The sequence below is a fragment of the Thermobia domestica genome, chromosome 5, assembly GCF_964235325.1.
Source record: "Thermobia domestica chromosome 5, izTheDome1.hap1.1, whole genome shotgun sequence".
Classification (NCBI taxonomy): Eukaryota; Metazoa; Arthropoda; class Insecta; order Zygentoma; family Lepismatidae; genus Thermobia; species Thermobia domestica.
Window position 1 is genome coordinate 18,869,054 of NC_137458.1, and position 25,537 is coordinate 18,894,590.

Sequence of the window (25,537 nt, forward strand, 5' to 3'; positions counted from 1 at the left end):
CATTGGTGGGTGGCGAGAATTTTTTCTTTTAATTATAAAAGTTTTATTTTGGTGCAGAAACATACGCATACTATTCAGAAAATGAAAATTGGAAGCGTTTGTAGATAATATGAACAAGAAGTGGTTACTCAGAGCCCGACCCTGTTGTACAGTCACTAGAGATTGTGTGTTAGGATGGAAAGAGAGTGGGTGAGTCAAAATCTGTCACGAGGTAGGGTACTGCGTTGGGAGTAGTGTTTACTCTGTTATCTTGCTATGGAAACATCTTAACTCTCTTTGCGCATGCATACAATTTCAAATAATACAGTTATAGAGAAAGAATGTCAATGTGTATTTTAATAAAAATAGGTTGGCCACAAAATACTTTTTATTATTTAATGTGGGTCGCAGTAACAACAAGATGGAGAACCACTGGCCTAGTATATTAGTTTGAATGTTGATTTTGCTTGATGTCCTTGTGCTACATCAACGTTAAAAGTCTCAGAACCCACTACCAGTGTTCATAGGTTTCTTTCCCTCGACTGACACAAAATTTTCTCTTTTCTTATCAAATTTTAACTAGTTCGTTGAGTATCCAATTCCTATGATAGAGGTTATGTGATAAGATTAATTTAGCTATAAGGAAGTGTCAACCACATTTCTTTTTTGTTTCTATTTTTCTTTCCTTTTTTTTTTCAAAAATAACACACACAAATACACCCAGTCAACAATGGGTGCAAATTATAGTACAGCTCACAGATGACGAGAAGAACCCTAGCAGAAGTAGTGTGACGTAGGTATGGGCTCGCCCACTTTTGGCACGGGGGTTTCAAATGACACCACGGAATAGCACACAGGTAACTTTACCCGGAGTAGCAGATGGCATCTAAGTATAGACCACACCTCAAAAACCGAAAATGGACTTGACCGCGTCGTTGACCTTTCCCCGCTAACCCCTGTTTTAGGGTTCTTCTCGTCATCTGTGAGCTTGTACTTTGAATAGATACCTCTCTCTCTCTCTCTCTCTCTCTCTCTCTCTCTCTCTCTCTCACACACACACACACACACACACTATTGCTATTGTATTGGTTTATTTCTGAAGAAAAAAATAAACATTTAAGCATTTATATTGGCCAACCAGTCACTGTGAAAATTTCCCTACATTTTCACGTTTTATTTTTAAAAATCCTTTTTTTGCAAAATTTACATACGGAATTTTCTACCTCAAACTATTAACAATGCCTACTACAGTCTTTCTACTTCAAGTGTGCTCTCGAAAAATATTTGAAACATACTTCGGCCCCACCCCCGCTGCCCTCTTGTGGAAGAAACCTTTGCTTTGCTTTGCGGAAAGAGATTAATGACCTCAGCTGTGTTGCCAATTTGTCATTCAGTCATTTGATCTTGACGAGTGAAGATCGTAGGCTACTTCGAATGGCTAACAAGACAGAGCACAGCGAAGTCCGTGGAATAATTCATTGTGGCAACGCTTCCGCATCAAACACTTGAAACATCTCGGCCGCAGCAACTTGTTCCTCCTATTTCGAGGGAGGTACGGGAAATCACATATCGACAGCAGCTTTCAGCGGGGGCACGCTTGAAATAGAAAGGCTCTACACATATGGGCTTCGAAGTACACCGGAACTTCAATTTCATGCAGTTGGTGGATGCACAGACCATACTGTAAGATTATTTTGCAGATAAATGCCTTTTCACCATCCCCACCAACACTATTTTGCTTCCAAAAGAGCTCGATTATAGATTCATGTCACAGGTCCAAGTATATTTGTTGTGTATTAACTATATTTATGACTGTTCCATCGATTATTACACACACGTATAGAAAGTTCATGTAAATATCATGTGGGTAACTAAACTGTAAAGGTGTGGTTTTTATTCGTAATTTATACTAACTCCCATCCTTCCAAGTAAAAGAGAAGATTCTGTTTGCTCCTCATTGACGACAAATCAAGGTTCTCACGCGGTATGAAAGTAAGTTTTAGGGTAAAGACATGCCGAAGATGCCTTGCGGTCGAGGTCGAGGTTTAAGATGCGGTTTCTACCTCGATGTCTAGATCGCAATGGATGAAGGACGCACATAACGAAGAATGTCGCGTCCTCGCTGTACAGATATTTATTTAACTTATATCCGTAATTAATTTAAAAGAAATTCTTTTTTATATTAATCTCGGAATTGGGGGGGGGTTAAGTTTTAAAATATAGCTATGATTAATACTAGCTTCTTTTTTCTTTAGAAATTCCAGAATTTGGAGATTTCAGTCTGAAAGCCCCCTCCTCGTAACCGCCACTTCCTTATATAATAATAAACTAAAATATAATTCTCAAGTAACTATGAATGGCTTACCTGACATTCCCATTTGGTTGCTATTTTCTTCTATTCTCTATTTAAACCGTGCCTATTATGAGTTTTGTGCTTCTTGTCTCATTTTACTGTAACGTTCAGTGGAAATGTTAAAAATTTTTGTTGGTAACAATGACCGGATGTAAACGTTGACGTCATAACCGCAAATCACGTGTCAAAGATGGCGCCTACTCAAGAGAAACGCAGTGTGTGGCGTGGTTTTGTGAGCTAAAATCTAGTGTTTTGGTGAGAAGAAAATTCCGACAAAATATCAGAAACAACCACCTGTAGGTTCAAGTATCAAGAGATGGTACGATAAGTTCCTACCTACCGGAAGTGTCTTGGACTTGCCTCGTAGCGGAAGGCCAACACCAGTGTTGATGTGATTCAGTCCGTGCAGGAAAGTGTGTTGCGAAGTCCAAAGAAATCATTGAAACGCAGATCCTTGGAGCTGCGAATGCCAATGACAACGCTACACAATATCGTTCGTAAGAAAATGATACAGAAGTTTACAAGCAAAAACCGAAAGATCTTCAGGAACTCCGGAAGAAGATACATGATGTGATTGGGAGTATTACGGATGAAGCACGTCGAAATGCCATTCTTGGATTCTCGAAAAGACTTTTGCAATATTTGGACGTAAATGGTGCTCAGCTGGAGGTTTGGCGTTGAAGAAATGCTTGAAAACAAAATTTCAGACCTTCTTACAAGTCCACTAAAAGTTTTGTACAAATACAATAAATGGTTACAACGTTACAGCTTTTTACTTTTTTGCAGGACTTTTTGAAGATTTTGTATATACCTGAATTATATTTGTCACTCAAAAAGCTGGGGGCCTAGAGCCCCCAGCCCTATGCTAGATCCGCCCCTCATCAAAACCTCAAGAGTGTGGACACACACAATTCTTTGCAGATGAAATTCTGAACAAATAAAGATTTTATTCCGTGCAGCGCTTCGAGACCTAGGGAAACCAATAAAAACATGAGCCACAGTGATACTTCCACTGAACATCGATGTAAAGACAAACTTGGTTGTTTATCATCGCAGCCGCTAATTCACCATCGCGGTCTACTTCTAGGTCGCGATGTAACGTATATCTCCGTCATGTGCATACCCATTTGAACCTATGTGTTTGTGCCATCATCGAGGGAGCGACCGCGACCTAAACCTCGACCTCGACCTTATAATTATTCATTTTGTGTTGTATTGCATGTAGAGTTATTCCATTCAAATTAGAATAGACTGTAAGAGTATATATAAACTATGGAATTTGTAGTTTTGAATTCGTTGAAATGTATATGTAAAATAATTTATATACCCAACTACTGACGCGAACTGTTAAAGGCCAGACGCTAGGGACTTGCTCCTAATATAACCGAACTATTTATAATTCATATAACTATTTCGTAATGTATTTTGAAGTTATGAATAAACGGCACGTAATTTGTTTGTCAACTTTATTCTTTCTACTGTTGCAGATACAGATTTATAATAAGAAAAGGAGTATTTGCTTTCGATTGGGATGCTTACTTCGCTCCGTTCACTCGATGCTCGTGGTTGGCAATTGGTGGCTTTGTCATATGCAGCTCCTGTGTGCTTATCTGGATCTACAATCAATCTACAACGATAGAAGGAAGAAGTATGTCTTACACTGGAAGCTTTATAAGAGTTCTTGGGTTCATTTGCCAACAAGGTAACTAGAAAAGAAATAAACATTGTGTTCTGTTACTTGTTATAATGATTATTACTCACACAAAGCATATTCCGCCTTACGCAGAGTCGTTTTGAAGTATGTTTAGCGTCATACTAAAGGCCTGACTACTGAAGGAAACATATGTTAGTCGAATTCTTTAGTATGATACTAATCATTCGTCAGAACGATTCTGCATAAGGCCCATTATGAGCATTTCATTCAGGGTGTGAATTACGGGAGGATGAGTTACCCCCAAAGAAATCAACTGAACTATCCCCACCGGGGAAGCTTATTTTCCTCCCGAAACTATGATTAGTATAATGCCAAATTTAACTTATTTTTGTCATTTCTTGTAAGTTTAATGAGCAATGTAAACTATTCGGTTTGGTAATTTCTAATTTCCTCACTACTTTTACCTCTGTTACGTTAAACTATATTGTTATGATTACAGTTGTTACTTGCAACAGTATCCTCGTACCATTCAGTTCGTCGTAGTTCGTGAATTTAAATGTATTAATTGCGCATAACAGAGTTACATGTGGATTTATAAATGCTCTTAATGGTCGGGCAAGGAGAAGCAAACAAATAGCTTCTTCCTCACACTTGGCGAAGGTGGACATGTCTTATTCAACCTCTAAATTGTATCGATTATCATCTTGTTTTAATTTTTATCTTTTATTTTCTAGTGTATTCTTCGCTAGCGCAGGTTCTCATTCCCTAGTGGTATGCGTCTACGCAACTCAAATGTTGCATTTAATTGTGGTAATTGGCACATAATGGCTATCCGCATTTTTTGCGTTGCGATACTCAAATTTCACGGACACCGATATGGAATGTCCCATATATACCCACCAGAATCATCTTGTTCAGGCGATTCGGAGAGATAAATCTGTGTCAGTTTTTTCTTTATTTAAAGAATTCAGTGAATATCTATTTCTAGAGGCACATTCCGGTCCATATCTCCCGAAACTTTGCGTACAGCAAAACATGGCAAAAAAGTTTTAAAAGCCATTATAATTGCTATGAGTATTGCCGCAAAGTAAACGTAAATTTTGCGTTGCGTCGACGCATACCGCTAGGAAAGTAAATGGGCCTAATTATTAAGTAAATAAACTTTAGAGAGCTGCGGGCACAAGAGTGAGTACAACATTTAAACGCATTTAGAAAGGTTAGGTGTGGTGGGTGCATATCAGATAATATAGACATAGTTAATGTCAATAGATTTGTCGAATTAATAAATCTTTTATTTATTACAGATCTCATGTCATATTTATGTGTGGGAGGATTAGACATTCTGAAGCGGGTCGCAAGAGAACTGAATCTTAAAACGCAAAGAAAAGAAACCGTGAATCTTATGTTGTTTTGTGGAGTTGAAACAAAGAAGGAACAGCACAATTGTTATACAATCACTGTCTGCGACATGCAAGAAAAGTTTTCATGTGAATTAGAAGTGTTGGAAAGATATGTTATTTGAGTTCAAATACCAAGTTTGAAACCAGGGCCACAGGTTGCAGAAATGAAAGGAAACCAAATTTGGCTGTCAGATTTCGGAGGTCATGACACATAAATAAAATTATTGATCGGTGCAGATGTGACTGGTCAACTTATGACAAATAAAGCGCATAAATTAAAATGTAGGTTAGTTGCTGTTCGAACTTTGTTAGGTTGGGTTATGATGGGAAAGGTGCCGATAAACAAAGAAGATAGCTGCTGTGAAGTTTCGACATTAAATGTTATTTCATTCCTGACACAGAATGCAAAGATATCAGATTTGTGGAAATTAGACACATTAGGAATTTTGGAGCCAACAGAAACGAAATCCAGAAAAGAATCGGATGAAGCGGATTTGAAGCATTTTAAAGAAACTGTATGTATTAATGATGATGGACGGTACGAAGTTAATCTTCCATGGAAAGAATGTCACCCAGACCTACCTGACAACTGAGTACAAGCAGAAAGAAGATGCGTTTTGGTTACAGAAAAATTAATGAGAAATGGGAAGTATGAAGAATATGAGTCCGTGTTTAATGAATAGTTACGAGATGGAATAATCGAAGAAGTTCCAGCAGATGAGGTTACAGATTCAGGATATTATCTCCCGCATAGAGCAGTTTTCAAAGAAAGATCAACGATTCAGATTAGACCAGTTTTCGACACTTCGTGTAAAGTACAAAATTCACCTTCGTTGAACGATTGATTAGAGAAAGGTCCCAATCTTGTGGAGTTGATTACTGACATTTTGTTGAGATTTCGAGACCATAAAATAGGAGTAATATCTGATATTTAAAAAAGCACTTCTACAGACAGCTGTGAATAAAAGAGATTGTAATTTTTTGAGACTTTTGTGGTGGAGGAATTTTGCTGAAAGAAACTTAAAAGTGTACTGACATCGTAGAGTAGTTTTTGGTGTCAATTGTAGTCCATTTATGTTAAGTGCTGTTATACAGTTTCACTTAGAACATGCTTCTTCAGAGTACATGAGTACAGCTAAAAAGTTGAAAGAATCATTTTATGTTGACATTTGTGTTACGGTACATCAGTGCGTAATAAAGAAGAACTCGCCTTGTTTATCGAACAAGCTAAGAAGTTATTAGCTGAACCACAATTTGATTTACGTGGTTGGGAATATAATAGTGTAAATGATAACAGTGAAAATCATGAAAGTACCAATGTTCTGGAACAAACAAAACGATGTTATTATGTGTGATCTGAATAGTTTAAAAGGTGTTGAAGAACCTGTGACCACAAGAAAGATGTTGGCGGTAGCACATATCATATTCGATCCATTAGGATTCTTGTCACCTGTGACTTTAGTACCTAAGCTTTTGTTACAAGGCAGTTTCCGTGAGAAAGCAGGATGGGACGAGGAAATATCTCCTGAGGTAAAACCAAGGTTTGATCGATGGGTAAAGGGTTTATCTCAGCTAAAACGAATAACAATACCGAGATGTTTGTCGGTAGATGAATCAAGGCAGTCATGGTCTCTGCATGTATTTTGTGATGCTTGTCAGTATGCATATGGTTGTGTCGTATATTTGAGGTAAAGTCGTAGTCCAGTTGGTAGCTAGTAAGGCACGTGTTGCTTCTATGAAGGAATTAATCATCCCTCGTCTTGAGTTGTTAGCATCTTGCATTGGTGCACGTCTGGTGAGTAATATTATTAGTAGTTTGAAATTAAATATTCCCGTCTATTACTCGACTGATTCTACAACTGCGTTATATTGTATTCGAAAGAACGAACCATGGAGTGTGTTTGTGTTCAACAGAGTCAAGGAAATTAGTTCGTTGAGTGATATAGCGTGTTGGAGACACGTACCTGGTAAATCTAATCCTGCGGACATTCCTAGCAGAAGTTGTAATGCCGCAACTTTTATGAAATCCCGTTGGTGGGTGGGACCTGATTGGTTGAAGTTAAAAAAAACTAATTGGCCTACAGAAGAAGGCGCTTGGAATGAAGTTGAAATAAAGAAAGAAAGAAAGAAAACGATGGTCACGATGACTGTACATTGCAAAGATATGTGGTATTTGAGACGTTTCTCTAAGTACCAAAATGTGTTGCGAATGATAGCGTGGATATGTAGATTTATTATGAATTGTCGGACTGTACCAGTTAACAGAAATGTCGGAGAGTTGACTGTACAGGAGCTCAACACTGCAGAAAGATGATTAATATATCTCATGCAAAAGGAGAGTCAAAAAGAAGGTTTGATTCGAGTCAAAAAGAAGATTTCTAGAAGAAATGGTGAAGAGAACTGCAGGAATCCATTTGTACTTCCGTCAGATCATGAGTTAGTTCACAGAGTGGGTGTGGAGGAACATGTTAGGTTGAACCATGCAGGAACTCAAATTTTATTATGTAAGTTAAGGGAAAATTACTGGATATTGCGCGGAAGAAAGACTGTACGGAATGTAATTCGAAAATATGTCAAATGTAGGAAGCAAGATGCTGGAAGAATTACTACAGTTACAAGTCCTGATGATAGAGTGATTGATGCCTTAGCATTTGAGATAACGGGAATTGATTTGACAAGACGGCTTATATTGAAAGATGGAAATAAAGTTTATATAGTGATATTTACGTGTGCGGTATACATAGCTGTGCATTTAGAATTAATGTCTTCCTTGTCATCTTATGAATTCATGTTGGCAATGAGAAGATTTATTGCACGACGAGGTAGACCAACGGTAGTGTACAGTGAGTGACAATGGAACGAATTTTGTTGGCACTGATAATTTGTTTAAGTCTATTGATTGCAAAGAGATGGAACTGAGTTGTTCTGTATATAAAATTCAACGGAAATTCATTCTTCCAGGAGCTCCATGGTGGGGTGGATGGTGGAAGAGAATTATACGTACTTTGAAAAATCTGTTGCGAAAAACACTAGGAAAAGCTTCCTTGAATTTTGAGGAATTGTCTACTGTTTTATGTGATTGTGAATCCGTAGTTAACTCTCGTCCTTTGACGTATATATCTGAGGACATAGAGAATTTCGTTGCATTAACACCTGCTATGTTCATACAGGATGTTCAAGAGGTTGGAGTGCCTGACCTGGACCGAATGGAAGACAGATTATTGATCAAGAGATACAAGAGATTGCGTGCTATTAGATAACAACTGCGAGAACGGTTTAGAAATGAGTACCTCTGTCTGTTGGTGCAGAAGTAATGGGATAAAGGACATGGTAGAGAAGTGCAGCTGAGAGATGTTGTTTTGGTAGCAACGGAAGATGAGAAAAGAATTAACTGGCCACTAGGAAAAGTTATAGAGTTGTGTCCTGGTGTAGATAGTCATGTTCGAGTAGTGAAAGTGAAAACGTCAAGTGGAGTTTTAAGTCGACTTATACAGAAATTATATCCTTTGGAGATAGCGTTTCCGATCGATCAAAGTAAACAGGCTTCGTCAAAAACTGTTGAGAAGATCGAAAAATCTCAAACAGGCGAAGACAAGTGGTGATAAACGAAAAGTGGCTACTAGAAGTGGCCGTGTTGTCAATGTTTCATTACGGTATTTGTTTTGATTGCTATTCGCAATCAAAAGGTGGGAGGATGTAGCGTTCTGAGAAGAGCGAATGCAGAACAGTGTAATGAAAAAAGAAAAACAAAAAGAAAACAGTGTATCGCGGTTGAATGTGTGAATCGTGTCGTTGCTGTTGCATGGAACTTTTGTTTTATAGAAAATCTTTTATTGTCCTGCCTTGAGATTACTGGAATGTTTTAGTTATATTTAGACATTGTATAACAGATATTGTACCAAGTAGTTGGATGTTGAGAATAAATTCTATTCAACGTGGGAACTATGGTTTTGTTATATAATGTTCGAGATCAGATTATTGTGTGTGTACGTGGATTGGAGACTGGTGGAAACTATTACAGAGATTATGGGCAGCAACCGTGAGATTGCAATAAATTAGATAAGCTTCGCAACAAGAGAAGTAACATGTAGTTTCCAGAAATAATGAGGAAAATTGATTTTTACAGAGAATGGATCTTTGGTTGCTAGTGATAATTAATCGTCTTTATTCTACTAGAATATATTAATGTACTGTATATGTTGAAAAAAAGGACACTGTTAAATACCAGGTAGTACATATGGTATTGCTGTCTGCTTCTAAAGGTATCATGAGTACTCTCAACAAGATATATAAAATAGCAGTTAGTGTTTAGCCTTCTGATTGGGTCCCTGTCCGTGAAGTCATTTGGAGGGACTTTTCCCACCTTGAAACAGTATATCAATTAGCGTAATTGCGTATGCAGTGTTTCACTTGTTCTCTTGAACAATACCTCGCGATACTCAAGAATTTTATAAAATAGAGGATCTGCCGACATGTATCATCCTATTAACTGAATGAAGCCAAAGAATAACCTAACATTTGTACGTCTGAATGACTATTCTCGTTTCTGCCATATATGTTGGCTCAAAACATTGTGATCTTCAAATATAGACATGTAGTTTATCTATCGTTTATTTTCATTTAGATCGTTGCTTCAGATGTACACAATGGTTACGTACTGTACGTATGGGTATACAAATAGGAGTGAAAAGAAATTACCGGAAATAACCGTTCACAGGTAAGAAATTCACCAATCATAGGATATGTATGGCTGCGACATATGCATTCACGATTTTGTGTGGGGGTGGATCCTCTATTTTATTACATCTTGGGCGATAATTCCACGTGTCGTTACCGACCGCAAAGTATCCTGGAAAAAATGAAGGCAGAATCGAGAATCCCTTGCCCTCAACCGTGACACACTCGTAGGCATATTTTTTTAATTTTTATGCGCTGCCCCAGCCAATTGTTTTAAGTTGGTCACAAGAAAGCAGTTGAGGTTAAATTTACATCGAAGTTGCAGCACCCGAGGGGGCGTATTAGCATGGGGGACAAGGTGGAACAAAACGAGCCCTGCGGGTCTTCTAACCCCTTCGCTCGCTCAGCTATATTTCGTAACCTAAGTAAATCACGTTTTTATCAATAAAGTTGTGTGCAAAGTCTTTCCCCCTCCTGGTGCCCCCGGAACCTCCCCTCTCTATCTCTTAACTACCCCTATAACCTGTACCCCCTACACTTCTTACTGCCCTGTTGGTTTATAGCGTCTTTGTTTATAAGGGCTATCAGAAATCTCTAGGTAGATTGTGGGAAAATAATTTATGCATTATATATTACGTACAAGGGAAATTAGTATTATTTTCATCTTATTTTAATTAAAAATGTATTATAACTTTTTTTAAAGAAAAAAATCACAAATACTTTCCTTGGGAGGGATTTGAACTCACGCCAAAAGCGATTATCGTTACTAGAACTTTCACTAGCACGTTCGGCTATGAGGACCAGCAGCATCTGGCGTCTGCTTTCTGAAATATATATGCTACGTGGCGAGAAACGGATAACTTCAACCAATCAGAACCATATATTTAGTTCCTATGGCTAGGGCCGAGTGCGATTAAAATATATGCCACTCTCAGTAATGAGGCACAGAATACTTGTGATCAGTGTTGGGCAAAATCAATTGAAATCAATTGAAATTGATCAATCAATTGAAAGTAATTGCTCTGAAAATCAATTGCAATTGATTTCAATTTGTAATTGACAATTAATTTCAATTGCAATTGAATTCAATCATAAAATTTGCAATTAAATTTTCGTCAATTGTTAATTGTTAATTGGTCACCAGGCAATTGAAACTTTTAATTGTTAATTGTCAATTGCAAAGGGTGCAATTGAAACATTCAATTGTTAATTGCAATTGACAATTGAAACTTGTAATTGTTAATTGTAATTGTTAATTGCAATTGAAATCAGCAATTAAAACTAAAGATAAGAAGATATGTGTATATTGTATTGTCCACTTGTTACTGTTTTACATATTTCAAATAAGATACTTAAAAGAAATGCTGGATACCTACCATCCCTTTCCCCCCTGGGAAGAAAGCCGTGAAACTAAGTATTTTTTTAAATATATTATGTTTATGGTTCTATCCCCCTCGAAAGAACTCTATATGCCCGTCATGCATACAATAGGAATGAGCACGAGCGAGTTCGAGCGAGTTTTCTTTAAAACTCCACTCGACTCGAAGCAGACATCTTTGAGTTCGACTCGAGATCTCGGCTCGAAAAATTTCCCCCAACTCGACTCGAATTCGGATCGAGTTTCCAATCGAGTCGAGCCAATTCGAGCTAAATCCTTTGTGTAGTTCCAAGTACTACTATCTTCAAGTATCCTACATAGACAATATAATTATCAATGATACTACTACTACTATTATAACTAATTATTATTATAACACCGTGTACCTGTATAAACATGGAATATAGGCGGTTTGTATCGGAATACTAAAAATTAGTTAACTGTCGATCTCGGTAGTCAAGAAATCTTCAGGAGGCAAGGACATCGGTCACGAGGTTCTTGGTGTGAGTTCAGGAGGAGCAAGTATTCGGGCTCGAGCCAAAAATTGTTAGAAGTTATGGGACTCCAGCCAAACATGTTTAAAACTGCTCGACCCGGGTTTAGGGTTGTCAACGACTCAAGCGGCTCGCTCACAGCTCATTCACTTATCGAGCCGAACCGAGAAGTGAGCCGAGCCAACAGCTTATCCAACCGAGCCAGCTCGAGCCGAACCGAACCGAGCTGATTGCTTACCCCAACCGAGCCGGTTCAAGCCATTGGCTCAGTTAAGCTAACTCGAACCCAGCCTATGGACTCGTTTCAACGGAGCTGGTTCGAGCCATTGGCTCCAATCGAGCCGAGTCGATAACTAGTCTTTACCGAGCCGGTTCAAGCCATTGGCTCAATTGAGCCCAGTCGATGGGTAATCCCAACCAAGCCAGCTCAAGCTGTACGCTCAGTTGAACCGAGCCGAGCCGGTTGACATCACTATTCCGGTTGGGCTTCTACTTTGGCTAAAAAATTGGACCGTGCAGTTCTCAGCCTTGATGGTAAGAACTACAAAAAATGATACGAAATCTTTAGTTTTACGTCCCACGATTATGCCGGTTAGGCTAAAGGAGACGGTGATGATGGGAAATGAATGACATGAAGAAAGTGGGAGGAAACGGGAGAACCCCGAGAAAATCCACGAGCACGGTGTTTGTCCACCACAAAGTCCAAACTGCGCCAGCTGGGATTGAACCAGGGACCTCAAACACCGGAGGTGAACGCTCTACCACTGACCCACCGCGCCCCCTGGAAAGAACTACAGTATATACTTATATTGGTGCTCACGGCGTCATTAACTTGTTCCACCACCAACGAATTTCGAGGTACTCTGTTTTGCATCTTTTGCGCATGTTTTGTGTCGCTTTGTGCGCCTATTCCCACATTTTGTGCATCACCGGAAGTGGGTCAAAATGGGCCTACAAATATGGCGGAACAAATTATTGCTCTTCCGCCACCAATGAATTTCGAGGTCGTTTCCTTCACATCGTTTTGTGCCGTTTTGTGCGTCATGGGAAGTGGGTCAAAATGGGCTTCCAAGATGGGACGAAAATGACCAAGAGTTCCGCTACTATCGAATTTCGAGGTCGTCAATTTCACACCGCGTACCCTTTTGTGCGGCTATTTTGACGTTTTGTGCGTCACTGGAAGATGGTCAAAATGGGCCTCGAAGGTGGACGAAAATGACCCACTTTTCCGCCACTAAAGAATTTCGAGGTCCTTCATTTTGCATCGACTATTGAATTTTCGTGCTGTTTCGTGCCCCCATTTCCACGTTTCGTGCGTCACCAGAAGTGGGTCAAAATAGGCTTCCAAGATGGGACGAAAATGACCCACTGTTCCGCCACTATCGAATTTCGAGGTCGTTAATTTCACATCGCGTACCCTTTTGTGCGCGTATTTCGACGCTTTGTGCGTCACTGGAAGACGGTCAAAATGGGCCTCGAATGTGGGACGAAACTGACCCACTGCTCCGCCACTACCAAATTTCGTGGTCCTTCCTTTCGCATCGACTAGTGAATGTTTCGTGCGTTTCGTGTCCTTATTTCCACGTTTTGCGCGTCACCAGAAGTGTGTCAAAATGGGCCTCTAAAGTGTGACCAAAATGACCCATTGTTCCGACACTATCGAATTTCTAGGTCGTTTCTTTTGCATCGTGTAGTGTCTATTTTTTAAAAAAAAGTTTTATGTACCTACTTCCTCGTCTTGTGCGTCAGTGAGTTAAACAGGCCTTTAAAGTGGGAGTTAAATGGCTCACTGTTCCGCTACTATCGAATTTCGGGGTTGGTTCTTTCGCATCGTTTAGTGTGTATTTTGTACCGTTCTGTTCGCCTACGTTTTGAGCATCACCAGAAATGCGTCAAAATGGTCCATCAATGTATGAGGAAATAGAGCCATTGTTCCGCCACTGTCGAATTTGGAGGTCGTTTCTTTCGCATCATATAATGCCTGCTTTGTACTGTTTTGTGCTCCTATTTCCACTTTAGTGCGACAACGAAAATGGGTCAAAATGGCCTACAAGTATAGCGGAATAACTTAATGCTGTTCCGTCACCATCGAATGTCGAGGTCGTTTTCTTCACATTTTTTATGCATGATTTGTGTCGCTTTGTGCATCAGTGGGAGAGGGTCAAAATGGACCTTGAAAGTGGAATGGATATGTCTTTTTCTGCCATATTTGTAGGTCGTCTTTGACCCACTTTCGTTGGCCTACAAAACGTGAAAATATGCGCAGAAACGGTAAAAACATGCACTAAACAATGCGAAAAAGCGACCTTGTAATTCGATACTGGTGGGAGAGTGGATCATTTTTCTTCCCACATTGAATGCCCATTTCGACCCACTAACATTGATTCACAAAACGTGGAAATAGGCTTACAAAACGGTAGAAAACACGCACAAGATGATGTGAATGAAACGACCTCGAAATCGTTCCTGACGAAGCAGCATTAACTTGTTCTGCCATATTTGTAGGATAACATTGACCCATTTCCGGTGACGCAGAAAACGAGGAAACAGGCGCAGAAAACGACACAAAAAACTTCCATGTAATTAAGCTAAATTTCCATTTAAGTTTGTAAGCTTAATTATATGGAAAATTTTATACATTTTTCCTTTATGTTGGTCTACTTTACGTTGATTTGGGACTTCTAAATTTTATTAAGTTTTCCACTGAAAAGTATCTATAATTCAACAAGGAAATAATTATTAATTATAATTATTATCTATATAATTGAATTAATTGTAATTTGTTCCATAACAAATACTTTACCATTTCGTACTAGCTGTTATGCCAGTTCTTCGTATGAATCAGATAAAATATCAATGTAAACGAACTGAACAACGGGAGAACAATTAAGAAAGATTTCTAAAATTGGATATATTTTGTGTGAATATATATCCAACAACGTGCATGTGTTTTCATTCGGAAGGCCGATGGGGGCTGAATTTGAACGTATACACTATCGGGGGTGTCACTATACGTCTGAGCAACCCCAATAAATATGGATTCGACACAAATTCTACTACTTTTACATGTCCGGTGAAAAACCCCTCAGACCCCCTAGGTTCGTATTGTGAAAAAATCTCCTCTGTCCCCCACAAACCCCCAACCAATACCGCGAAAACTATGAATGTGACACTAACATCTGCCATTTTCTACTACTTTTTACATATGCCGGTAAAAGTCCCTATAATCCTCTGGTTCCAATTAAAAAAAAAAAAAAAAAACAATGCCTCTGGCACATAGCCGATGGGGGCTGTATTTGGAAATCAACGCCTGTGGAAGTATCACCAATCATCTCAGCGACAGCGAAAACTATGAATTTGACACTAATATCGGTCACTTTCCATTACTTTTACATGTCTCGCAATTCCCCACACCCGGTGACTCCCGGCCCGCATTCAATGGTGACTAAATTTGAAAATCATCGCTAATGAAAGTATCACCATTGATCTCAGCCACCGCGAAAACTACGGATTTGACATCGGTCATTGTGGATTATTTTTACATGTCTCGAGATCCCCTTTATAATGCCCCCCTTTCTTAGCTGATGGGGGCTAAATATGAAAGTAAACGCGGTATTGAGTTTCACAATTGAGCTCAGCTATCCCGAGAACTATGGATTTGACATTAATATCGGTCATTTTCGATTATTTTTACATGTCTCGGAATTCCCCCCTCTGGTAACCCAAGGCCCGCATACAACGGTGAATGAGTTTGAAAGTCACCGCTAATGGTAGTGTCGCCATTGATATCAGCAACCGCGAAAACTATGGATTTGACACTAATATCGGTCATTTTGGATTACTTTTACGTTTCGGTATCCCTTCCCCCGTTGACCCACGGCCCGCAGTCGAATACGGTGAATTTGGAAGTTAATGCGATCGTAGTTCCACCATTGATCTCAGCGACCGCGAAAACTATGAAATCGACACTGATATCTTTCTACTTTTACATGTCCCGTTAAACGCCCCCCTGAGACCCCCTGGTTCGAATTTTGTTGTAAACGCTTAGCCTTGGTCTCGGACCTAGACCAAGGTATCTTTGACCAAATTTTGGTAACTCTTGGTCGACTTTTCTGGTCCCCAGGCCGGTCCCGGTAAATGTCCCCTGGAGACCCCCTAGTAAAGAATTAAAAAATAAAGTCTTCGTCTTGGTCTGGGGCCTAGACCAAGCTACCCGTGACCAAATTTTGAAAAGTTTCGGTCCACTCGTCTCGTCCACAGGCCGCACAAAGATAGACAGACAAACACACGAACAAACTCTATTTTATTTATATTAGAAAGGTCAGATCCGCCGTTATTGTATTAGTGCGGTGCTTGAGCGATTGATCATAGAAATTCAAACTCCGATGAGTGATAATTTCATAGGCTTGTTTTATTACAAGTTTAAACTCTTTAGTCAGTAGAGAGGAGGGCGTGAATCATGGGTCAGAGTTGATGACAATGGGTTTTGGTGGGTCTGTGGGTCACAGTGGGTAAGAGTGGTTTATGATGAGTGGTGGGCCAGAGTGGGTCACGGTGGGTCGTGGGTCACGACGGGTGGTGAGTCAATTGGTCGTGGGTAAAGTTTTCATTGCCCCACGCCCTCTCTGAACTACAGCGTTGAAAATTAATCAGTGAAAATCAATTGCAATTGATCAATCAATTGAAAGTAATTGCTGTGGAAATCAATTGCAATTGAATCAATTGTCAATTAATTTCAATTGTAATTGAATTACAGAATTCAATTGCAATTACTTTCCACTGCAATTACTTTCAATCAATTGATCAATTGCAATTGATTCTCCTTTTTCAATGGCCAACTGCAATTAACAATTAACCATTACTTATTTCAATTGTTAATTGCAATTAACAATTAAATTTACAGATTAATTGTTAATTGTTAATTCAATTGAAATTTGCCCAACACTGCTTGTGATACATACACTATTTCACTAACAACTGCGTAGTATGATTTATGATTGAGTTTTAAAATACTTGCAAAGGACAGATTACAGAAGCCATATTTAAGGTTAGTGTAAAAGGACAAGTTTTGCCGAAAGATATCACTACAGACTTCCTATCTCCCATGTTTTTTTTTTTTTTTTTTTTTTTACCTTTCACGAAAATTTACAATTTCTTTTATAAATTTCAACCTAGACACTTCAAATTTTTAGAGAAGGAACTTCATAACCTATTAAAGAGAACAATCCGTGCCGATTTTTTATTTAGAATTTTCTTCATTGTTGAAACAGTTTCATTCTTAAAGATTTGGATATCCATTTGAACAATAAAGCCATTTCAACAATGAGGAAAATTCTAAATAAAAACTCGGCACGGATTATTGCTTTCGATAGATTATGAGGTTCCTTTCCTAAAAATTTGAAGTCTGTAAGTTGAAATTTGTAAGAGAAATCGTGAATTTTTTGAAAGATAAAAAATACATGGGAATGATACGAAGACTGTAGTGCCACATATCGGGAAAACTTGTCCCTTTCAACCAACCTTAAAGGAGCAGTTCGACTTAGAAATGCATTTTTTTACAATTTATTTCCATTTGTAGAGTTGAAAATTCTAAAAAGAATTGTGTTTGTTTGATCGCGATACGTTCAGTCGTTAGCGAGTAACACAGGAAGAAAGTTTTTGTGATGACGTCTTAGGTGGTCAAGGAGCGAGAGCAGGCTTACATACACAGTGCCAAGCATATCGTTTGTGAGAAGTGCGGTGGCACGTTCTAAGTGCGGTTTCCATTTCCAGAACTGATTGCAAAGACTTACAAATATCATCTGCATGTAGAAAATGATATCTCATGGTGAGCTGTACAAACGTTTTTATAATATTATAAAACGTATCCTATAAAGCATAAGTTCAGCGTTTCAAAAAAAAAAAAAAATCGAAACCAATATGTAAATAGATGGTGGACGAGATTGCTGCAACACCTAAGTACCTGAGCTCCTCCGTGGCTAAGCGGTTAGCGTATGCGCCTTTGGCGCGGGAGACCCGGGTTCGATTCCCGGCGGGAGCTCATGTGGTTCGGATTCCACGTTAATCAGTAGGTCCACGTCTCATATAGCCTCGCTGCTGAACGGGACGTAAAACTCAATATCAATCAAACCTAAGTACCTTTTCTTTAATCATTCTTCCGATTCCCAAACATAAGTATGTTCACGTTTTGTTGCAATTTTTAACGCTGACCCTATAATTTTGTGCTTCAAGGTATGTACAGGAGCGCAACATATGAGGTAAAAATGTAATAACATCTGTAAAATTTGCCAGAATACGAAAAACACTTCACCGGTTAAATTTCTTTTCTTCGCATAGCTGTCCGCGGGACAACTCTCATCACCCGTTTCATCATCATTGTCACATGATACAGAGAAATAAAACGATGAATCAGTGTCTTGAGGAACAGTCATCGTCACTGATTCCTTCTACAAGCCGGTATATTTCACTCCCTAATTCAATTGTATAGCTTATTTCTAAAGCAGTATCTTCAGAATCATGAGTGAAATAGTCTCTATTATCCTCTAATGCCTCGTCTTGACTACAACCGTCAATTGCGTCTTGTACGATATTTGTACGTTGGTAACTGGACATAGATCGGTGCTTGTTTAATGGCTCGGATGTTAAACCTTTCAATAATATACTTGAAACTTCTTTCTCAGTTTTCGTGTAAATAATTCTCCTGGCATTAGCCAGAAGTGGATTTAGACGGTAAAAACTCAGGGGGGGAAGTCAGAACCCAGACTATGATAGGTATATCATGTTTACTAAAAACTTTCAAAAATATCTAAATAATAGCTTAAATCAATTTTGTCACTCAAAAACTGGGGGGCCTAGGCCCCGGCCCCAGCCTAGATTCGCCACTGGCATTATCTTTTCTTTCAGTAAACTTGACTTCTCGAAGGCAGGCTCTTCAAGATGTTTCGAACACGGGTGATTTTTTTTGTACATTTTTTTTTATTAATTTTCTTGAGCCATAATTTATATCGATCTGTTGATTTCTCACGACTTGGAAACGTAAAAAAAGATAATTTATGTCCCCAGCTTTAATTGCACAAGAATTACAATCGAAAACACAGCAGGTGTTAGGTATTTCTACTTCACAGACACAGCACGCGCTGTACTAATACGTGTTTTCTACTTCACACTAGTGTTTCTTTCAGAAAAAAATCCAGGGGGGAGGGACACTTAGTATTCGGAGAGGCACATTATTTTTACACAGTACTATTATATTTATTATATTATAGACGTATTATTTTGGTCTCGTCCGGGGGAATCTCTCAGAGCTCCGGGAGACAGTGCCACCCTAAAAGCATGTCTGGAAGAAACTGTTTCGCACAACAAACGTAATTACTGCTCTCTCTATATATACAATATATACTCTTTTTTATACTAATGCTGTAGGAAAATCAACTAACAAACACGTCCCTCAAGAATTCAACACGGGGCAAGATTGCTAACAAATCCAAAACACAATCTATTAAATCCAATGCACTATTAAAGGTTTATCAGCTGCGTACAAGGGAGTGGTTGCTGACTCATATTGAGTTTCTCGCGTATCCCACCTGTGACTTCAGCATTTACGATTCATCAAAAACAAATGCCTGTAGAAGCTGAACGAGACGGCCTATCAAGTTATAAAAAATACGGGTCTCTTATTTTTTGTTACTCTTTCTATTGCACCAAACTTGTTTTTAACTCGAACTGCTCCTTTAAAGAATTTGAGGAGATGAGTATGATCCTGAAACAAAACTAGACTTCGGTTACAAATTGTTTGTATACCAAGGTTTATTGCAATTTCTTTCCAGGTTGTGATGTCTCGCCGAACTTGCTATCAGCTCGCATCTTATTCGTAATAGCACTTTCATTCAGCGTCTTAATTTACAATATGTACGCCGGAACCTTAATTTCATACATAGCGGTGGATAAGGAAGAAATGCCATTCAGGTCTCTCAGTGACCTTCTTGCGAAACGTAACTACAAAATGGGCGTACTTGATGACTCTGCAATTGTTGAATTACTTCCGGTAAGAGCTTCCTTTTTATTTCTATACTTCCTTATTCAGTACGATATGATTGCGGTTGACAGGTATTGAAATAAATACTCAAGACAAGTGGTACTTTCCGACCGCCAGATAGGTCTTCTCTTGTTCTAGATTAAGAAATTGAACAACTTAGGTGTCTATTCATAAATAAACGTTAATATATATATAGCAGAATCCTAGAAAGCTCGGTAATAATATTGATTGGTTGTCACAAGGTATGGGCCACTAGTATCAACATTCATTTTAGGCAAAGTTCTGGGGAGGGGAGCAAATCCATCTTCCCTGCAGCTAAGATAAATTAAATTTTAATTACATGTCATTCTTGTGTAGACAGGGCATTTGGAAAATTGTGTGCCAATGCCAGGCGCGCGCACAAGAATTTTTTGTTGGGCGGGGGTCCAATATTACATGTCACTACGTCTATTTTGTATTGAACAGGTATTATCCTGCGCCCGAAAAGATCATAAGTAATTGTAAAATACTTCCACCTATATTTTCAGAAAAAAATGATAGAACTAGGTTGTATTTATAACAGAAAGAGTATAGATGAAGTGTAAGATAAATTGCCATGGTACATCAATCATTTCCCTGTTGAACAAGTATAATTTTCTTGAGAAAGTGTACAAATCTATGTTGAGTTAGGAGGTTTAGTAGGTCCAGACCCGGTGGACCCTTCCCGTGGTTGAGCCCCTGGCCAGTGCAACCCCCTCACATAATGATTCCTCCTTCTGAACAAAAATGTCTGGAAGAAAACCCGATTAATGAGTAGTGTTTACCAATAAGACCAGATTTGGGAATGACTTGTCTTGAAAAAGTGGTTTCTTGTCTCGAAAAGTACACTTGTGCGTATTGGAAGAGTTCTGTTTAGTCTTATCTCGTGCAACACTAGTATTTAGTGCATATTATTTATGCATTGATGCATCTTCAGGCTAAGCCACGGAATTCGATATTTATTTGATGTACTAAGGAATTCAGATGTGTAAGTATTACATGTTTTTAGCATAATCCTTATTATTTACAATGTACACTTGTATAATGATACATCTATTATCGCAAATTGTTGTAGGTAATCAAAGACCCTACGTATAGAAGGGCCTGGTGGGACCTTGTAATGACTGATTATGAGAATCTAGTACCAACGACCCTGGAGGGCTACGAAAGAATCTGTGAACAGCAATCTTTCAGCTTCTTTCATATTTGGGAAACAGTTGAAGGCTATTCTCGCTTGGTCAATTGTACGTTAACCAGCGTCCCAGAGGATTATTTCAAAGGATTTTGGCATCTTCTGTTTCAAGCGGGATCTCCTTACAAAAGAGGAATTAATTACTAGTGAGTATTTGATTAGTGATAAGTCCTTTCTTAATATTTTGTATATAACTAACACCATGGAGATTTAAGTCCAGTCCTCTCAAGCTATATGTTCGATGGCTTTCTGTTGGTCAGAGGTCTTTTAACAACCTACATAGGACATCATCTGCGTTGCGAGGACGACTTAAAAGCCTGGTGTACTAAAAATAATACAAATTTTTTCCATTTTTCCTTTTGCTTGTTTTTCATAAGTGAAAGGAGATAATAAAATACAATTTACCACAATTATAGATAATGTTATTCTACAACAGAATATATGAACCTGAAGAATTTTCAATATTACCATCCATAGAAATTACGGCGTTGCTAGAATAACATTTCCCCCTAAATCTAACAAGGAGAAAGCACACTTTGGTAAATGAACTTCGAGGCCATTTTTTCAAGGTGAAAAGTGTACATTTAAAGTGTTCATATTAAAAACTGGGGGAGCGCAACAGCCTAATTAACTGGAGAAAAAGCGTCTTAAACTTTTCGACTTGCCGCATATATCGTACGATGCGCAAGTCCTTTAAGTGACCGCGTGGCAGAATCAGTAGCGTCTGTGACTCACGTGCTAAGAGTCCCGGGTTCGATTCCTGCTGGAGCCAACTTTTCTTTTGCTTCAACCGATAAAGTAGCTACTTGTAACTGCAAGTAAAATGTTAATTCACTTATGTTTATAATAAATTAAAACAGTAGAAATATTCAAATCAGTTGCAAAATCTTTCAATGTTCCATGTTAACTTGCAACAAAATGTAATTTATTTTTTAAATATATTGATATCACGAGTTATATTATGGTTACCACAGCCGTTGTGTAAAAAATGTTCTTATGATTCGTGTCTACATCTGTTGACAAGGTGTGAATTACACGCACTGGCGCAAATGGCACGGGGGATGAGGGGGGACATGTCCAATCCAATATTGGAACTGATGGATTGTCACCTCCAATAATCTGATTTAAAATGTGTTTTTTGGGGGTAGAAATGGGATGATTTGTGTCCAATTGCCACAAAGGAAAATGAGATGAAATTGATATCCCTCAGAATAAGTCTCAAATTTGGCCGCCTCTCAATGTTGAAGACAACTTTGCTCCCTGATCCTCCACAGTATTGTTTTTCAACTTTATAAATATTTTGAACATCGCTTTAAAAAATATGGGAACGGTCTTATCCGTCTTCCCCCCAATGTTGGAGACAGATTTTCGCCGCTTCTTACAAGGGGAATAAGTGGAAAATATCCTTTGGCTATAGTAACATCGGGTGACATCCAGAAGTCCTAAAGTGCAGAAGTCCTAAAATGCAGAAGTCCTAAAAATATGGGCACTAGACCTAAATTTTAGGACTTCTGCACTTTAGGACTTCTGCACTTTAGGACTTCTGCATTTTAGGACTTCTGCATTTTAGGACTTCTGCACTTTAGGACTTCTGCATTTTAGGACTTCTGCACTTTAGGACTTCTGCCTTTTAGGACTTCTGCCGCGATATGATTTTTAGGACTTGTGCCTTTTAGGACTTCTGCCATTTAGGACTTGTGCCTTTATCATTCACTTGCTTTAGTTCTGAAATTCGCCACCACCACACGAAATTGGGACGATGCAGCAACTAGTTGGCAATAATGTTACGAACGTATCTAATTCCAACAGTAACAGCTATATTTGTACTACTAAGATCGTTATTATCACTATCTGTTCTGCACTTATACACGAATTACATAATACAACCTATTTCATTCTAAGAATTAATTACATAATTTGTTAAGAAATTCGTTTCTTTCGAATGGAGATACGAGAATCCCAAGACAAATTCCTAAAACAAAAATAAATAAATAATAAAAAAATGTTTAAAAAGCATATTTTACCAGACTTCTGAAACCAAGCAAACATTCAGAATTGCAATATATACTGTGCGGAGCGTATTTTATTAAGAGTAGGACAAAAATCCACCAAAGTTTACTTAATTAGGACAAAAGCTCACTAGACATTTCACGAGTGAACATTAAATACCAACTGTATACATAAAGAACGCAGTAAATTTAAAATTGAGCAAAGAACATTTATTATGCAATACAGTGGGTGACATTAATAAGTCTTGAACGTGTAATGTAATTGTTTAAACCACCAATATAGGATTCTTCGTTTTTTTACTGTAGACTTGAAGTGGTGATATCACCGTTGAACAGCAGATGGCATTAGTAGAGGGGAAAGAGTTCTGAAAGTGGTATTCAGTTTAGACAGCTGTTGTGATTTCGAACAACAAGTTACAATCTGAAGTATTGTGTCGTAAGCGGTTACGATATTCAAAGCCTTCAACAGTTCGTATGGGTCAGTTAGAAGTGATCTTGACGTGTTTTGTGTATTAATGTTTTATTCTATGAAGTCCTGTAATCGCGGCATAATTTGAAAAGCCAGAGACCTTTCTTCCCGTAAAGTGGAAGTTGTCAAAACACTTCTGGTGAAAGGAAGATATACACGACAAATTGCTATTAGAGTTGGGGTAGGGCAAAAATTTGTGAGTAAAATCTCCGTTGCGATGAGCAAGAAGCAAATGTGTCAGCAAAATAGGCTTTGGAACAGTGGGTGAGATCCAAAGCTATTGCTAAGAGGTATCAAAAAACTAAAAAAGATTGGCTCTGGGAAACAGAAACGCAACTTCTACAGACTTAAACATTAAAATGGCTGAGTATGGTGTAGACATTTAGCCTGAAAATGTTCGAAGGGTTCTTTGTGTTAAGGGAATAAAAGCACTCAGGCCAAGAAAGAAAGCAAAAATTACTCCAATCATTACAAAGAAGCGCCTCGAATGGGCACGTGGCAAAGAACATTGGACTGCTGACGATTGGAGAATAGTGATGAATCATATCTTCGTGTCTGATGAATGTTACAATATGTGCAACTAGTGTTGCAAAGGTCTAGAAAAAACAAAAAGGAAATTTTGGGTAAAAAAAACAATTTTTTACCGTTTTTCCCGAACCTGAAAAAAACGAAAAGATTGGGAAAAATGGAAATATTCGAATGTTTCACACATTATGCTTTTAAAATGAAAACTACACTATTTTATATTTACTGCTTTACAGTTAAGATCATTGAGTAGTTATGTTTCTTGTATTAGAATAGAGAAATTTAATGGCAATAAATATATTTACACCATTCCTTTAAAGGTAGCACCGTGATAGAATGGAGTTATGGCTACAAAAAATTCTGAAATATAATCGAAGTTAGATTAAATAATATAGACGCATTTAAATTATCTTAAGTAATCTTATAAAGTTACCGTTTCATAGCAGGGAAGTGTTAAAATAACAGGGCCAGAATCATTTTAGTTAATACCAGTATGTTAAAATCAAATATCTATTTTATGGATACACGTATCTTCCTTGTGCTGTGTAAATTTTTGTAAATTTTGAACCCATTGGAAAAAATCTTTTGTTCGGAAATATTGGCAAAACCCGGATAATGTAATTTAAAAACTATTTATTCGCCTGATGCTAATCTTATTTGCTGTAACGTGTCTGCAGCATCTATACATACAACGTATTTCGCTAGCAGGAAAAATAGTTAAAGCAACATCTTTTAATTTTACTTTTTAGTTTTCTGATAAAAAATACCTCTTTATTATTTGTATACTTTTCGAAGAACTCAAAAAGAGAAACGATTTTCTTTACATATACACACATACACCGCATAAGTGCGTAAATTTGAGCAGCGACAAATATATTAAAGAATATAACATGTGAAACTTCCGTTCGTTATTCTTAAGGACTAGCAGATTACCCGTTCTTCATACGGGGAGAATAGTTTCATTTTCGGTATAAGGAGCGTCAACACTGTCACCAGTGAACTAAGGGACCCCAAAACTATGAGTTTGACACTAGTATCAGTCATTTTCACTTACTATTACATGTCATCCTCTCCCTTTAGGAGTAATAATGGGGGCTGAATTTGGATTTAAGCGGCATCGGAAGTGTCACTGTTCAACTCAGCCACCCAGAAAAGTATGGATTCGACACTGATATCGACAATTTTCGACCATTTTTATATACCCACATCTTCTCCCGCCACAAGTTGCGGTGCTGAATTTGGATTTAAATGTCATCGGAAGTGTCACTGTTCATCTCAGAACCCCAAAAACCATGAATTCAACACTAGTATAGATCATTTTGGATCATATATATATCCGCCTCCAAGTTGCGGG

General features: G+C 38.2%; 1 protein-coding gene across 1 annotated transcript in view; it reads left to right on the forward strand.

Annotated features, from left to right (window-relative positions):
- Nucleotides 1–25,537, forward strand: part of LOC145685765 (glutamate receptor ionotropic, kainate 5-like) — a 59,897-nt gene that overhangs the window by 19,465 nt on the left and 14,895 nt on the right. The window contains exons 6-8 of the mRNA XM_081758283.1: nt 3,820–4,034; nt 19,762–19,979; nt 21,064–21,326. Of these exons, the coding sequence (XP_081614409.1) occupies nt 3,820–4,034; nt 19,762–19,979; nt 21,064–21,326 (696 nt within the window). The remainder of the gene's footprint in view (nt 1–3,819; nt 4,035–19,761; nt 19,980–21,063; nt 21,327–25,537) is intronic.